This window comes from Cupressus sempervirens, chromosome 3 (assembly GCF_028749045.1).
Source record: "Cupressus sempervirens isolate cs-2001-9-10 chromosome 3, ASM2874904v1, whole genome shotgun sequence".
In the NCBI taxonomy this organism is placed as follows: Eukaryota; Viridiplantae; Streptophyta; class Pinopsida; order Cupressales; family Cupressaceae; genus Cupressus; species Cupressus sempervirens.
This window is the reverse complement of record NC_143120.1, coordinates 969,399,506-969,417,633: the sequence shown is the minus strand read 5'-3', so window position 1 is coordinate 969,417,633 and position 18,128 is coordinate 969,399,506. Positions and strand designations below refer to the sequence as shown.

Genomic DNA, 18,128 nt, shown 5'->3' with positions numbered 1-18,128 from the left:
TGTTGTGATTGGATACCTCATCAAGGCTTGTTGCCAAGACCCAAGTTTGCTTTCAGCATTGCATTGTAGTTTCCTTGCTCCTTCTGCATTGTTTGTAACTGCATTGCTGCTCATCTTAAGGGGGAGTGTTAGAGAAAAAAGTTAATTTAATTTCATTAATTAAATTACCTTTTTCTCCCTTCTTAAGATTTCGCTTTATGAGCTTTTTGCATTCTCTACTTAATAATTAATTAGTAATTATTAAATAGCTTTTACCTTTTAGGTTACCCTTTGTAACTTATTAGGTTACCCTTTTTGGGTTTTGATCTCCTTTTATAAGAATTGATCTCTTTGTAATTCATTATCTTTTCTTTATCTGCGAATACAATTTGCATGTTTTCAGAGCAAACACTTGCCTCCTCTCATCTTTTTCTTTTGTGACAGGTGTTTGCATGTAGGTGATTCTTGGGAGCTGTGGGGTTGAGCTTTCATCAACTTCAACAAACCTGACTATGGATCTTCAACGACCACTTTGGAGTAGAATGCAACATTGATACTGAATGATACCAACAACTTCACCCATGTTTCCCTGTAATATCAACACCAAGCACAAGGAAGTGTTTATGCTTCCCAAATGTGGATACATCTAAGAAAAGACAATTGTCTCTCAAACCCAACTATCTAGAATACCCATGCAGTACCTACTCATGGAAAAAAATATGACATTGCAGCATTGTGGCTACCTTTCCCACAGTGCAACCAAGTTTGAATGTAATAAAAACTTTGCTCAATCCCAGCCAATAGCATAAATTGTAGTCCCCTCCAAGTGCGATATTATGCGTTCAAGAAACCCAACAACTTCACATTTGATAAAACATCACCACCAACTCCCACAACATTGAATGCAAAAATATGAAAGCTTCAATAGTTGTTGTTTCTTATACAATGTATTTGAACATTTTCTTACATTTGCACCCTGGCTCTGATACCATGTTTAGTTTAGGATTGCTGCTGATGTAATAACACTGCCTATAAAGTATGTGTTTTCCAAAGGCAGCGATCTCTTGTATTTATATTGAAAATGAGCCAAGAAGAGGCATGTCCCTTCATAAGACATGTCTATTCATTATAATGTAATTAATATAATGGCAATTATAATTTATATATATATATATATATTTTCCATGAACCATTATTATATTAATTTCTCCCAACACACACATATATATTTGTTTATTATATCTAACATGATATTAATTATATATATATATCTTCAATTGTTTAGACTCCTAGGTTTATTTTACAGAAGCTACCAAAAATAATAGCATATTTGATATTGACAAAGGAATGAAAACATCCTTAAAAAAGAGTTACAAACAATTTATTCGCTAAGAGCATAAGATAAAGAAATTTATTCGATAAGAGCATAAGATAAAGAACTATGAAAAGCATATGGCAACTTAAAGTCTAAAAATATTCCCAAAGCCTGTCAGAACAACTTATTTGACCATTATAACGAAATATTATTGTTGACACCTGAAATTGCTTTAAGGTAAATAGACTATGGGAAGCTTAATGAATGTGAGACCTTATGGGATTTTCATTAAGCAACCTTTAGGGTTTTAGAAACTGGCTCTTCATTCGATAGAGGGAAAAGGGAAAGAAGTATGCCAATGTACTACTTAAGGGGAAACACCAAGCTTTTGGAACACTTTAAAATGCACAAGCTATTTCACAAAATAAAATATCAGGGCAACCCCTAGATCAAATACGGACTAGGAAACAACCACAAATCTACAAATAACCATTCCGGCATGAGACATAAAGCGAAACCACACAATGATAATCACAAAACGGAGAAGCTCATAGCATAAACTATCCAGCAAGAATCAAATATGCATGCTGAAGTCAGAAAATAGCACAAAAAACATTCATGAAGCAATGAATCTTGAAAGAACAAAGGGCTAGTAGCACGATTATATATTTTTTTGTTTCAAATAACCATTACAATTTTGAGGCTTGCAAAAAACATTTCTCTACATAAGAGCCGAAAGTCCTTCAATAATCCTATATCAACAGAGTATATCCTCTCAAATTAAAAAGACTCAACAATATATAGCAGCTAGAAAGCAATGACCTAAAAACCCTAACAAAAAACAAATCAGATAGTGTGCCACGTGTTCATTTCTGCACGGCTTGAGGAGTTGAGATCTCCATGACTGGCTCTGCAAAGCAACTAGCCCTTGCTCTGTTACAAATTTGAATCCTCTATCATTATGCTCAACTACCACCCTTCTGCAAACAATGCAACAGTTTTAAGAGAACTGCACTAAATTGAAAGAAGCAACAAGCCTGTGGGGGTGGATGCATGGAAGCATGCGGTTGCAACAAGAACATGTGGCACACTAGCGCGGAAGCTTCCATCGAACCAAAATTGGAGCTCCACAAATGCCTGCAAGACATCTGAGTGTTATGTTCGAAAAGCATTAGGGCCCACCGGTAGAAGAACTTTATTTAGCAAAAGAAGGGACACATGACACTCAAGTAGGGCTTTGCTCCCCATAGAAAATTGAACTCCTTCAAATGTCTGCAAAGCACCCACGTGTCCTACTTAAGAGATTTTTGGGCCCCTCAATAACAGGAAATAGTGGTTAGCATGCAAAGGGCATGTGGCACTCAAGTGGGGATTATGTTGAACAAAAAGAAACGTTGCAGCCAAAACACACATCGTGCCAATAGATGGCCAAAGCATGCTGCTTCAAAATAAAATGTTGCAGAAAGAAAAGAAGGAAGCGATAGTAAGAAGCTTGAACTCCACAACAATACGAATTTTGTATTCACACAATATTATTTTAATGCCTCAAAAGACAAAAAAACAAAGTAATAATTCAGTAGCCAAGCAGTTTATTCTCTTTTTTCAAATCTTATTCAAGTCACAACTGACTTGAAAGTTGCTTGTTCAAATATTTCTCTACATTCTTGGCATCTTAGAAGCAATCTATTAATTTAACAACTTCAACTCTTGATACTCTCAAATTATGAGAAACTTGATGTTGTTTCTGATAATATCATTGAAGAGGATATTGAAGTATATTAGGCTATTATTAGTTATTGCTATGGTAAATGATCTCTTTAATAAGCGTTTAACCACCATTTGTTATACTTGAAATCTTTTGTAACCATCAACTCTTTTATAAATGTGCAACTGCTTCATATTCTTAAACCATCTTCAATAATCGCAGCTAATTTTCTCATTCTTATTTCTTTAGTATTCACAGCATTCATTATTTATGTATTGCTAATAAACCTTATATTTATATATTAAATTATTGGCAAACTGCCAAATCCAAACCAGCACCATTGGCCAACAACAGTCCTACAAACACAAATCACAAGGTAGTTAACTTTAATACCACTTGCACCATAGTTAAAAGAAAATAGAATATATAATCTGATAGTTAAAATTAAAAATGAATCAATGAATAAATTATTTATGTGTTGATCAAAGGGAAAGTTAAATAGGACATATGCCACCTAGCTGATTGATCATGTCTTTTGATAATGATGATCAATGACCCAATCGCAATGAATTAAGTATATCAATAACTATCACCCCAACTTCCCCTATCACATTAGCATATATTCCATTCCTTACAGGAATAATGTAAAACATAAACCTTCATTCATCCTAACTGTTTTTCCTATTCATGTTGCATGTTTGTATGTTTCATATGATATGATTGCATCATTCATCAAAACTGATTACAATCTTCATAGGTCAATCTTTGTCAAGAATGCCTATCTTCCTCTTTCACTACTGAATTCTTCCACTAAACTCAAACAGCTGAAATATATAAAAAAACTTTTATGGAATGCAAAATTTCCAAGAAAGAGTCACATCTATGTTAGATCCACAGTACATAGAAAAGTAGAGATTTCATTTTTTTAAAAGAAAAATAAAATAACAGAGTGTGACCTATAGTTTCATTCATCTTTACTCTACTTTTTTGCTCCTAAATTAGATAAAATTAAGTGGAAATGGGCATATTTCCTAAAATTATATGCAATCCTAGTTCAAAGACAAATTACTGGTAATTTCCTACCTAAATATTTAGAAAATTTTCCAAACAAAAATACGGCATTATCATCAAGGTTCGAAGGCACAGAATTATTGCATAGTACACAATGTAAATGTTCAGGAACAATATTCATATGCAAATGATAAATGACAAACTCACCAATCTCTACAAACATTGTTGGCTTACTGACTACAGGTCCATGATGAGTGGCCTCAAGTGTGATCTACAAGAAGAAATATTCAACATTAATTGTAAGAAAAAATAAAGGGTAAGAAACATCTCCAGTGAATTAAGATCATTGAATTTCTTATGCTGAACATTTCTATAAAAAACATTTGACTGAAGCACATTTGTGCATAAGTTTACAAGTCATATGACCAGCTAATGCTTTGTGCATGTGATTGATGCATACCATGCCAATGTGTTGCTCATACAGCTGAAATTATACACAACATTCCTACATCACAACCTGTGTGACTAAACTTGATGAATTAGTCGAAGACAAAATGATTATGACATAGAAGTGCATTATTGTAATGAGCCCTACTGGCTCTCAAACAATCTGTGTTGAAGAATTGATTTTTTTTTGTTTTTGAAGTTTTGCAATTTTTGATACGACAATATAGCAGCAAAATAGAAGATATTGCAATAATAATTTCAACTCAAATATTTGGATATTACATAGGGAATATACAGCTGAAAATTCTAGATTTTAATACCAACTTAAATTCTGAGTATTTTCACAAAATACCTACAACCCAGTTGATAAAATATCCCCTATTATCTAAATCAACAATACTAAAAAAAAATTAGAAGTTACAATCCACGAACTTACATGTAAGGCATGCCTTGAAACCCTCTGAAATGAAGACTAGTTGCAGAAAATTATTTCTTCAACCAACAAATGCAACTGCAGATATGGAAAATGTTGCTCCCAAAGTGCAGGAAGAAAATAACGCCTAGCAGCAAATATAAATGGGTGCTCAGCCAACCCCAAATTAACCAGCACATAATTTGATATAACAATTCCCATGAATCCCTTCATAAATTCCAGAACAAAATCCAACAACAAGAAAAAATTAAACTTCTCCTTAGCAACCATTAATACAGTAGGAGAAATGAAAATTTGTATACAAAGTTGCAAAAGTTGCTCAATCAACTTTGCATTTTGCAAAAGTTGCATTGTGACAACTTTGCAACTTTGTCTTTAATTGAACAAACTGATCATTTTCAGTTATGCGATCCGTCTAGAAGGTGGACAAACGTGCAAGATGGCTATTTAACATCCACACACACCTAGGAGAAGGGTTGGTGTGCTTATTGTACGATTTCAAGTTGAGAAGGAACAAGTTTTGTTGTATTTTCCTCACAATCAATTGACTTCGCCATTCAATCCAATGTGAATGGATTGATTTGTCTGAGTTTTCTTCATGGTTGGATAGATAGTTGGATGCTTATGGTTCACTGTTGATCTGGATTCTTGAAGTACATTGTAGATAGGATTTTGAAATTCATTTTGTTTTTGGTAAGTCACTGTCCACTTTTGAGGTGAAGTAGAAAGAATGGCTCTTTCTTGAATTCAACTGGTCAAATCGTCATGGTCCTTTGGAATCAAGAAGAGCATCCTGTATATACTACACATATGCAATTTGGAGTGCTACTAATCAGCTTTGCTATTTTTACAACCATGCCCTAGGCCAATTTTACCATACTCGGCTAGGTGATTCATGTTGCTGTAGTACTTGTAAGAAGGTGAGTTGGATTGGTGTGTGCCAGTTCAGGTGTTGGACGTGTGGAGCAAGGTATGATGTAGCCTTGTGTCAATTTGGATGAGTGGGTGAATCCATTTGCTTGGTATTTGAAGACCAAGTGCGAAATGTTGCAATCAAGTCTCCAAAACCCTTAAAAGTAGGGTATTTTGTTACAGAGGTGTACGGATAACTTAAAGACCTAAAACCTACAAAATCTTAAAGGTCTCTGAAAAGGGTATTAGGATCATCAATCATATTTGCGAGTTGTTTACAAGTTTTCACAATTCATACAAAAAAACCTAGATAGGAGGCCTAATTGGGGGCTCTAGGGCTACTAAGCCCAGAAAGGGAGATTGATAGATTAGTGAAGTGGGTTTGTGGGACAAAGCCCAAGATCACTCAAGAAGTGTATAGCCAGTGTGTAGAAGCCTGATTGGAGGTGTGGAAGTACTAACTTGGTAGTTGACCCCATTCTTGCAAACAAGGCAAGAATTACCTAGCATGAAGACTCGGTTGGACTTGAGGAGTAGAAGTGGAACATCAAATTGATGAATTAGGTCTTGTAGAAGGGGATAGGAGAGAGGAATCACCTCGAGAATAGGGACATTGGATAGCACTATAGGCTTAGGAGAAGCCTTGGAAGGTTGGGTAACGTAGACCTAACCTAAGAGTGTGGACCTAGTTTGTCATGTCCCCAAATTTTAATGTGATAATTAAATTTAATTAATTAATTAATTGGTCCCAGAATTTAAATAATATAAGGACCTTTAATTAGTTACTTTAATTAATTAAGATGGGGCCCAAGTTAATATTTGTATTTGTGGTTCCGATTGATTTAATATATCTCGGACCCTTATGTTGCCGTCAGCTATCTTTGTACACCCTCAGAAAGTTTCCTGACGGTTATTTAAGCACAGCTTGTAGTTAGTCTTTGGGTATGCTTTTGGATTATTTTCTATGTACTGCGAATTCCTATTGGAGTTCTGGATAGTTCGCCATTTCGGAAGTGAAAGATCTTCCCTATTTAGCTCGTGTGGTTTCGGTGGGATTCAACCCTCACCTTATTCCGTTGTTGCATGTATGACTTCACTTGGATCTGGCAAATCGGAGCATCATCTTTGGCAAATATTAATTGAAGGATTATTTGTATTCAAGTCTCTATTATTGTCTGGAGTTCATCTAAATTTGTTGTTATTTTTGTATGAGCAAAATTGCCGTCATTTTTGTAGTTGTATCACTTCCAACACGAATACTCACTGACGATTGTCCCTCCTCCAAACTTCCGTATTGCCTTCATTTGCATCGTACGACCTGCTAATTCCACCATACAACCTGAAACATACCATCATCATACGGCCTGAAACACCTACACTAGACCTTTTGATTTCTACCGTATGGGAGTCACTTGACACACCCACCGTACAGCCCCTTCAAAGTACGACCCTCCTGTGGATACTGTACGGCCTCTCCTGTGCTTTGCTCCAGCACCGTACAAACGTCTTGACAGCAACTCGATACTTTCTCCACTTTCCTCCACTGTATGGACCCCATTGCATCGTGCGGCTAATCTTTTCATTCGCATACAAATTATTCAAGCTTCATCTCCGCCAGTTACCCAGTCCTCTTTACTTGGGAACATAACAGTGGTATCAGAGCAGAAACTGTCAAGAGCATCTCCGAAACCATTTTGGAAAATGGTCATGCAACATGGGCAGTGGCCGCATAACATGGGCAATTGAGGCCGTGCAGAACGAGAGCATCTCCGAAACTGTTCGGGAAAGTGGCCGCACAACATGGGCAACTGAGGCTACGCAACACGGGAGCATCTCCGAAACCGTTTGGGAAAGTGGTCGCGCAGCACGGGCAACTGAGGCTGCACAACACGGGCTGTGACTGCGCAGTACGAGAGCATCTCCGAAACCATTTGAAAATTTTTCAAAACTTTCGGTTACATTGCCAAAACCGTAATATTACAATGGTAGCAGAGCTTGTGATCTTGCTAGCTTGTTGGGATGATTGAGAGATTTTGGTACTTGGATCACACTATGGCCCCAAACAGCGATGGAGAGTGGTAGTTGAAGGCACTACAAAGGATTGGCAAAGAGCTCAATGAGGGTGTTGATCTTCCATTAGATATATTGGAAGTATGTTTATGTCAGGTGGACCAATTACCTTCAAGATTTATACAGAGAATCCTCTCGCCGATTAAGGATGCCTTAAGTCAACCCAAGCTTTTGAGACCCCATGACAAGGATAAAAGATTGGCAATTGCAGCTTGTCTCAGCGAGGTCTTGAGAATTTCGGCTCCTAAAGCACTGTATGACGATAACACCAAAATAGAGATATTGCAATTGATAGTTGACAACTTTCAAAGTCTTGATGACATCAATAGTGACCCTTTTGGTAGGAGATCTACAATATTGGAGAATTGTGCAAATGTCAAAGTAATCTTCTCTTAGATCTCAAATTGCAAAATTTGGTCCACGATATGTTTCATCACTTCTTGGTCACCATCAAGGAAGATCATGATACTAAGATTCCAGTTGTTATGGAGAGTCTTATGATTTCGTGCATTGAAGAGATGGATGAGATATCCCAACCCATCACATCTATGTTATGAGTTGTTCGCAATCTAGATTGTATCCCCTCTATAGCAGCATATAGATTGGTCACTAATGTCTTCAAGCATTGTGAAGAAAAACTAATATCTCATTTGCACAAGTGGGAAAAAAATGGATGACAACGATAAGGGTGATGCTTTACATGAGGAGAATGAAGACATGATTACCTCCAGGAGGGTTTGCTAAATCTTTCTACTACACCAACATGGGGTGAACACCAAAAAAATGAAGAGGTTGCTTGCATGGATCTTGTGAAGACATGGACGGATCATGTTGTGCCCGTGGTTGTGCCCGTCATCAATGCACTACCCGTTGAGGGTTACCAAAGTTGTGTCCATCATAGAAGCGGTGTTTGTTGCTAAGGTCCATGCCCGTTATCGAGTTTGTGTCCGACATCGTCGTGTCCATCACTGACACCGAGTCCGTGTCCGTGTTCATCGTCGAGTTCATGTCCGTCGCCATCATTGTGTCTATCACCATCGTGTCCATCACCGTCATGTCTGTCACTGACGCAAAGTCCGTGTCCGTGTTCGTCGTCAAGCTCGTGTCCGTCGCTATCATTGTGTTTGTCACCATCGTGTCCATCACCATTATGTCCGTCACCGACATAGAGTTTGTGTCCGTCATCGAGTTCGTATTCATCACCGACGCCGAGTCCATGTCCATCGTCGAGTTTGTGTCTGACACCGTCGTGTCCATCACTGACGCCGAGTCCATGTCCATCGTCGAGTTTGTCTGACACCGTTGTGTCCATCACTGAAGCCACGTCCATGTCTATCATCGAGTTTGTGTTCGACACCGTCGTGTCCATCACCGACACCAAGTCCGTGTCTGTGTTCGTGTTCGTCATCAAGTTGGTGTCCGTCACCGTTGTTGTGTCTGTCACCATCATGTCCATCATCGATGCCAAGTTTGTGTTTGTCGTCGAGTTTGTGTCTGACGCCATCATGTCCATCACCGACGTCGAGTCTGTGTCCATCATCGAGTTCATGTTCATCACCGTTGTTGTGTATGTCACCATCATGTCCATCACCAACGTCAAGTTCGTGCCCATTACCGCTGTGTCCATTACCGACATCGAGTTCGTATTTGTCACCGTTGTGTCCATCACCGACACCAAGTCCGTGTTCGTCGTCGAGTTCATGTCCGTCACCATCATTGTGTCCTTTGTTGTCACCGTCACCATATCCATCATCATCATTGTGTCCGTTGTCATCACTGCCGCCTTGTTTGTTGCCATGTCCAACACCGCCGTCGTTGTCATGTATGTCATCTTCACTGTGTCCATTGTCGTCACTGTAGCTATGTCTATTGCCAAGTCCATCATCATGTTCGTCACCTTGTTGCATCTGTCAATGTCGTTGTGTCCATCACCAACGTCAAGTCTATATCCATCGTCAAGGATGTTTTCGTCGCTATAGTTGTATCCATCAACGACATCATTGTGTCTGTCATTGTGGCTGCATCGATCGCAATAGCTATGTTTGCCACTATTAAGACATTGCTCGCTGTCGAGGCTCTATCCATCATCGAGGCTTCAACTGAGGTTCTGTGTGTCATTGAGGTTTTATCTGCAGCTAAAATTTTGTTTGTTGCTGAGGTACTCTCTGTTGAGGTTTTTTCTGCGAAGGTGCCCTTTACTGAGGTACTCTTTGCTAAGGCTTCCATCATCGTGGCACCCTTCGCCGAAGCACCTATCGCCAAGGTCCTCACAGTCGAGGCCCCCTTCGTCAACATTCTCAACACTGAAGCTCTTTTCGTCAAGGTTTCATCCGTCAGGAATATAATAGTGATCATTGTGGTTGTGTCAATGAGTAAGTTTGTGCCAGCATCAATGTCTGTGTGCATGACCATACCCAAAGAGATTTTTTAACATAATGACAAGAAAGATTTCATCAATTTGTGTCAGTGGGATCCTGGTGAAGGCTTCGACAATGTTTATATCAGAGTGGCGCAATAGATGCTTAATGACAGTGTGGTGCAAGGGAGGTTTGATAACAATTCACTCATTTCGCCCATGTGTTTGATTTGGGACCCTGGAGCTGTTGATGTTTTGTCAAATGACGGATTGCTTGAGGGCAAGCAATCTTTGGGCAGTGAGGATTTGTCATGTCCCCAAATTTTAATGTAATAATTAAATTTAATTAATTAATTAGTCCCAGAATTTAAATAATATAAGGATCTTTAATTAGTTACTTTAATTAATTAAGATGGGGCCCACGTTAATATTTGTATTTGTGGTTCTGATTGATTTAATATATCTCGGACCCATTTTTATTTTGTTTCCGTAGTTTGTGTCACTATCAGCTATCTTTGTACACCCTCAGAAAGTTTCCTGATAGGTATTTAAGCACGACTTGTAGGTAGTCTTTGGGTATGCTTTTGGATTATTTTCTATGTACCGCGAATTCTTGTTGGAGTTCTGGATCGTTCGCCATTTCGGAAGTGAAAGATCTTCCCCATTTGGCTCATGCAGTTTTGGTGGGATTCAACCCTCACCCTATTCTGTTGTTGCATGTATGACTTCACTTGGATTTGGCAAATCAGAGCATCATCTTTGGCAAATATTGATTGAAGGATTATTTGTATTCAAGTCTCTATTATTGTCTGGAGTTCATCTAAATTTGTTGTTATTTTTGTATGAGCAAAATCGCCATCATTGTTGTAGTTGTATCACTTCCAACACGAATACTCACTGACAATTGTCCCTCCTCCAAACTTCCATACTGCCCTTCATTTGCACCGTACGGCCTGCTAATTCCACCATACGGCCTAAAACATACCATCACCGTACAGCCTGAAACACCTTCACTATACGGCCTTTTGATTTCTACTGTACGGGAGTCACTTGACATACCCACCGTACTACTACTTCTTCACCTTATGGCCCTCTTGTGGATACCGTACGGCCTCTCCTATGCTTTGCTCCAACACCGTACGGACTTCTTGACAGCAACTCTGTACTTTATCCACTTTCCTCCACCGTACGGACCCATTGCATCATACAGCTGATCTTTTCATTTGCGTATGGATTATTCAAGCTTCATCTCTGCCAGTTACCCAGTCCTCTATACTTGGGAACATAACAATGGTATCAGAGTAGAAACTGTTGGGAGCATCTCTAAAACAGTTTGGGAAAGTGGTCGCGCAACACAACTAGTAACCGCACAACATGGGCAACTAAGGTTGTGCAACATGGGTTGAGGCCGCGTAGAACGGGAGCGTCTCCGAAACCATTCCGGAAAGTGGCCACGTAGCACGATTAGTAGCCGTGTAGCATGGGCAACTGAGGCCACTGTAGCACGGGCAGTGGTCGCGCAGCATGGGCAACTGAGGCTGCACAACACGGGAGCATCTCCGAAACCATTTGGGAAAGTGATCGCGCAACACGGGTAGTCGCCGCGCAACACGGGCAACTAAGGCCGCATAACACGGGAGCATCTCTGAAACCGTTCGGGAAATTTTCGAAACTTTCGGGAACATTACCAAAACCATTCGGGAACATTACATAGTTACATCACTCAACTTCATAAACTACGAGAGTTTGCCAAAATTTGTCAAAAGAACTCAGCTCTTGAAACTTTCCAACACAACTCTTAGTAACAGTTAATACTTGGCTTCCGCATATAATGAATTAAATAAATGGCCCCTTCTAATGATGACTCAATCCTCAAGTGAAATTATAAAGTTAAATATAATAACTCCCAAAATACTCATCATTTAAATATGTCGTATGAAATAGGGATTTGTCATGTCCCCTTCTCAATTTTAGTTCCGGGCGACTAAATTAATCTATCTCCACATCCAGATAGATTAATATTGATTTCAGGCAGGATGCTCTCCAGTCACAACAGGGTATTTAATTTAATTTATTCCAGAACTTTATTAAAAGGTACAGAGCTAAGTCACTTTAATGTTTTAAAGTTATTTACTTTATAAACAGCTTTAAGTAACTACAAGACAAAAATGTCTTATAATCCCACATTCCTTGTACTTGGTACTTTCCCTCATTCCGAGGCTATATATGCAGGTGTTTGCATTGGGATTATCACACAAGAAGAATTTATAAAGAAAGCTCTTGAATTTTAGTTACTATCTGTGACTAGGTTTTAGACTGGGAGGACGAAAACCCTCTAGGTCTGGAAATTTCCTAAGGAGTCAGATGTTACCCCAACCTCCTTTCTTCAGTACTTGCAATAGAATTGGGCAGAAGTCGGCAATGGCATGGGAAAAATGGGTAAGTTCAATTCATTAATATTTCTGGGAGAGATCATTATACGCAGGATTTTATTTGCATTCTAGCTGGGTTGGTTGCAATAGTTCCCAGATACGTTATTACAGCAGGAGTAGAATTCAGTGGGAAGTTTCCTAGAATTTCTACAGGACTGAACTCTTTGGGTGAGGTTCTCCTTTACGTTCAGAAGGTGATTTATTTTGCACAGAAGACAGACAAATCTATCAAACCCATGTAATACAGGTGATTAATATTTTGAGTTGGACAAGGGCTCTTCACGGTAGGTTACATTCAGGAACGTCATTGCTTGTCGGGTTTCCTCAATGATGTGAGTCCAAACAACAGTCAGGTTTCCTCAGTGACGTGAGTTAAATCTCCAGTCGAGTAGTAATATTTAAGATGGGTTGGCATTGATTAGAAGACCTGGTTGACATTTCTCAGTGGCATTCAAGGAGTCACGACTGTCACATAATATTAGTTATTGGCATTTACGTCAGTTGTAGAAGGTTATGCACAGTACAGTATAACACTAGTCGGGGAAAATGTTTGTATTGACGGATTGTCACCACAAGTTTTCATGCTGAATCAGCCGTCTGGGCATCTCCAGCCATCACAAGCATTACTTAGACTGGAGTAAATCGACTGGCTATGTTACCGCTCTTTCTAGTCATTCTCAGCAAGAAACTCATTAAATTTGATTGCATATTATAACCTGAAGTTATGAATGAAGGAACTGATTAATGTCTTTAAATCTACTGGTTGCCACTGTCTTAAGTATCTTGTTGGATGACAAATGCACTTTCGAATATTGTAATCAGTGTACTGGGTTCAGTCAACATAAACATTCAGGGTACTTGGCTTAAGAACCAGTCTGCATCTGGACTGTCTATGATCTGTTTGTTAAAATACCTCAGGAAAATCATTAACATATCCTTTTAAAGATTTGAGCTCCTTACATATGGGGTGTAGACCTTGTTTTAGACTGCCTACGAACTGTTTGAATTAATGGCCAAAGTATATCTTCAGTAATTCAGGCTAAGTGTTGAGTACAAATTAGTACAGTGGTGTTATAGTGTTATGATTAGGAATACTGAAACGTTGGTTTGTTCATGTGTATATAACACTCATCTGCTGCTGTATTGTTCCTATAATGTCCATTTGAATATTTGCAATGAAGAACTCAGTTTGTTGAATGGTTATTGAGTGTTCCGTCAAACATTTCCATCAGTTCTTGCAGTAGTTTAACCACAGCAGATTTCTCTTATATGAACTTGGTTCAAGACAACTGTTTGACGAAATTTGTACCTCAGCTATCCATCAGCACTAGACACTAAAATTTAGCGTCACATTATTACAAGGTCACACCTATTATTTTTCCATGTGACCAAATGCACTTTCCAAAAATAGAAAGGGTCCATCTCAATCAACACCTGACTTGCCACAATAGTAAGTACACAAAACTAAGCCCAAATGAAGTCCAATCTGAGCCAAACGAAAACCAACCTGTGGCTTATTGAATTGTGGAGAAGACAAGACCCTCCCAAGCCAAGCCACTGCCTCAAAAGACCCTCTATCCACAATAATTAACCTACGAGGATCACAATAATAGGATAATCTCTCAAACTCTAATGCTGGCAAAATTGGGAACATTACACAATGCATGCAAGGAAAGAAAGCATGGAAGTGGCTCATGGATGAATGCAAAGAATAACACAGAGATGCCAAAGAAAGATCTGTCCATTGGCCAATTATAAAGCTGAAAAGAAAGAGATTGAATTCCATGAACATGTTTATGTATTAAGCACCTCATCAGCTAAGTGAATTAGGCTCAAAAAGTACATATCAACCTTTTGGAGGCAACTTAAAGGAAATGGAAGAGACAACTAATGGGGGCTATTAGAAAACCCTAGGATCTTTGCAAAAAATTCCATATAATTGTTTCACAAAAAAATTAAATTTGGGATCCCTCCCAAAAATACATCATGTGAAGTTCCATGTGAAAATTACAGAATTAAGGACCCAGTTGTTGAGAAGCCTACATTTACATGAGAAAAAGAACTCCAAAACCCAAATGGTGGTTTGCAATGCCAACATGAAAAAGCCACGACTTTCTTCAAGCTACTCTAATTTTTCTAATCAAAGGTAAAGTTTGGATCTCTACAACTTCATAAAAGAATTCTATAGTGCAAACCCATGGGACAATGGCACCGTGGAATTGCCAAAAGGTACACAAAAATCAGCACCAAGACACTTGAAAAAGGAGACCCTAACTTTAGAGGGAAAATGGCAAAGCGACTTCAGTCTTCTATAATGTAATGGCCTCTTTTGAATTTGCCCTAAATCGTAACCTAAAATCATAAATTCCAATAAATATGAAATGTAAAACAGTCAAGAGTTATAACTTTACAAAATGAAATGAAAGCAAGATAAAACTGATTTTGGTCTTGCAATCACATTATACAATATTGGACATATTTGTAAAGGGATTCGAATCTTGCTAGGTAGGGTTGGCGTTCTGTAATTCTTGCTGAGATTTTGTTTATCTCAACTCAGTTTGTGCTGGGCTGGACTGTCGTTTTGTAGCTGTAGATATATGAAAACGGGTGGCATAGATTACAGAATTTTAAAATATGCTTATTATCAATCAATGTAAGATCTTTTTTATCAATTTATCACATCAATTATCTCCTCAAGGGTTGAGGATCAAACATATAAGTACAAGTACATATATAAAGATATATGTCATGCAATATCTATATTTATTTTTGGAATTAAAAAATAATAGGGTTGAAGAAGGGAGCAAATGCGGGTTGAAGAAGGGAGCATGATAGGGCACCCAAAGAAACCCGCACACAGAGCCCTAGAGCAGACTTAATACCCCTTTGGGCCATGTGTACAGGACATGTCAATTATCCATCATGGGATGGCCTACCAAATGGGGATGCTTGTCTCTGCCCTTCCCACTTGTGTCACCTTATTCACCCACCTATGATTGTGACTTCTCCAACAATCAAACATCATAGACATTAGAGTGAAAATTGCAATAAGTTGCCCAGGTATCCTCCTATCTAAGCCGGAGGGCGAAATGCAATACCCCTTGGCCCACATATAGTAGACACGTCAATCATCCATCATGGGGTGGCCTACTATAATGTTCCCTTGGTCGATCACTCAAAGTTTTGCACTAAATCTCAATGCTCCACGAGGATGCATCCCCAGCCTTTTTTTACTCGTACCAATTCCGAGAATAGAATAGGGAGGCTGGGACAAATTTTCCCCATCCCCCTTGCCATCCCCAACCAAGTCAAATCAGGGACAGTACCTGAAATGTCATTTTTGGAAGGGCAAGAAACTTGGGGATGGTAATCCGTCTTATGGACGTGGTCGTATCTCTCCCGTCCTTGGCATGGATTACCATCCCCTATTTCCCAAGGGGCAGGACGGCATTAAAAATGTCCATTGATGTTTGTTTTGTTTTTTTTTGTTTGCAACATGGGCCCCACGGGGCTTCTAGTGTTTTCAAAAATATGTGAAACCCTATTTTGAGCATCAAAACACTAATATTACAGGTTTTTCTTCTCATTTGTAGTTTTGTTAAACTTGCTAAGAGGAAGAGGGAAGCATAGAGAAGCCACAATAGTGAGTTAAGATTGCATTTTGGAGTTGCAAAGGGAGGTTTTGCATTCATATCTTCTTCATTCCAGATATGTATTTCATTTTCTTTTGTTTCTTTCAAAATTTGTAGCTATTTGTTGTCATTTTTCAAATCTTTCATCACATAGAGAGAGCATTGTGAAGAAAACATTAAAATATCATTTTTTTTCAATAACTTGCAGCACTATATCACATTGCAAAATCTGAAAACATGAGCAACAGTAGTGAGAGTGACTATGAGGGAAGTAGTGGTAGTCATAGCATGGAAGTTGCTATGGAAGAAAATCATACATCACAAAGAAAAAGACCTACTCCTATTTCAAGGGCAGTCATAGGGGCTTCAATCAATGTGGATACACATAGAGAAGATGCAGCAACCTCAAATTCATTTGAGTGCCTTTCCCAAATCTTCAAAAAATATGCCAAAGGCCCATTCGACCCAAAGAAATCACTCCTACAATTAGCCTCAAAAGTGGACAAGAATAAGAATAAAAAAATCGGGGGGTAGTAGGGAATGGGAGTGCAATATGTCTCAAACATTATTTAGGGAGCTACACTAGATTGTGTTACCATCTTTTATGGATAGGTGGAGAAGGGGTCAAAGGATACAAATCGATCTCACAAGAGGGAAAAATGAGGCCACTAGATTGCAAATGGAAGGGGAGGGGTCAAAAATGGGGAGTCCAAGAGAGAATGTGCAATCCTCTATGCCTATGAGTAGCACAACCCCCACAAATACAACCACTATTAGTAGAGGAAAGGGAAAAAAGACCAAAAGAGAAACTAATGTTGCTGATTTGTTTAACGTGGTTGCAAAAGAGAAGGCTGAAGAATCTATTGGTGGGTTCCTTATTGTTCATTGTATACTATTCCATGTGTCTCATTCCTCATTTTATAGGCAAATGTGCAAAGATATATATGTTGTTGGTCCATCATTTGTACCAGCTGGAGAAACAAAACAACGCACCACTATCCTTAATAAAGAGTTTCAAAAGTAAGTATTTTAATGGAGGATATGAGACAAACATGGATGATTGATAGATGCTCTATCATCATGGATTGGTATACCAATATCAAATATCGGCCACTCATCAATATTTTTGTCACTAGCATAGTGGGCTCTTATTTTCTTAGAGCTATTGATTGTACAGGGAAAAGGAAGGATACATCTTTCCAATTTCAGATTTTGAAGGATGTTATAGAAGAGGTTGGACCTTCAAATGTTGTGTGAGTAGTCACTGATTCAACCCAGGTGAGTCAGCCAAAATGATGGTAGAGAGTACTTATTCGCAAATGTTTTGGAGCCCATGTTGTGTACATGCATTGAATAACACCTTGAAGGACATTGAGAAATTTGATTGGATAAAGGCTCTGGTATGAGGCTAGAGATGTGCCTATGTTTATTTTCAATCATCACACATCTCTTGCATTATTTAGGACATTTTCAAAGAAAGATTTCCTCAAGCCCGTGGAGATTAGATATGCTAGCTACTTCATTTTGTTGGAGAGGATGCTTGAGGTCCAAGAGACCTTACAATCCATGGTGGTCAATGCAGAGTGGAATAGATGGCATGAATCAAGCACCCCGAATGGAAGAAGTGTAAAACATAAAATCTTGGATGAAAATTGGTGGACCACAATAATATAAGAAGCTTAAATAATTGTTATTTCTGATTTGATAAAATTATTTCTGATTTTGGCATTTACTGATTCTATTATTTGTGATGTTTCTCACGTCTAATTACCAATTGCTTGCATTTTTAGTTACATTTGCTCCTTCATTCAGCCTATTGTGGCGGTCATTAGAAAT

General features: G+C 38.5%; 1 protein-coding gene across 1 annotated transcript in view; it reads right to left on the bottom strand.

Annotated features, from left to right (window-relative positions):
* GEK1 (D-aminoacyl-tRNA deacylase) overlaps nucleotides 1–18,128 on the bottom strand; it is a 245,223-nt gene that overhangs the window by 167,788 nt on the left and 59,307 nt on the right. The window contains exon 4 of the mRNA XM_089822632.1: nucleotides 4,218–4,281. Coding sequence (XP_089678758.1) covers nucleotides 4,218–4,281 — 64 coding nt within the window. The remainder of the gene's footprint in view (nucleotides 1–4,217; nucleotides 4,282–18,128) is intronic.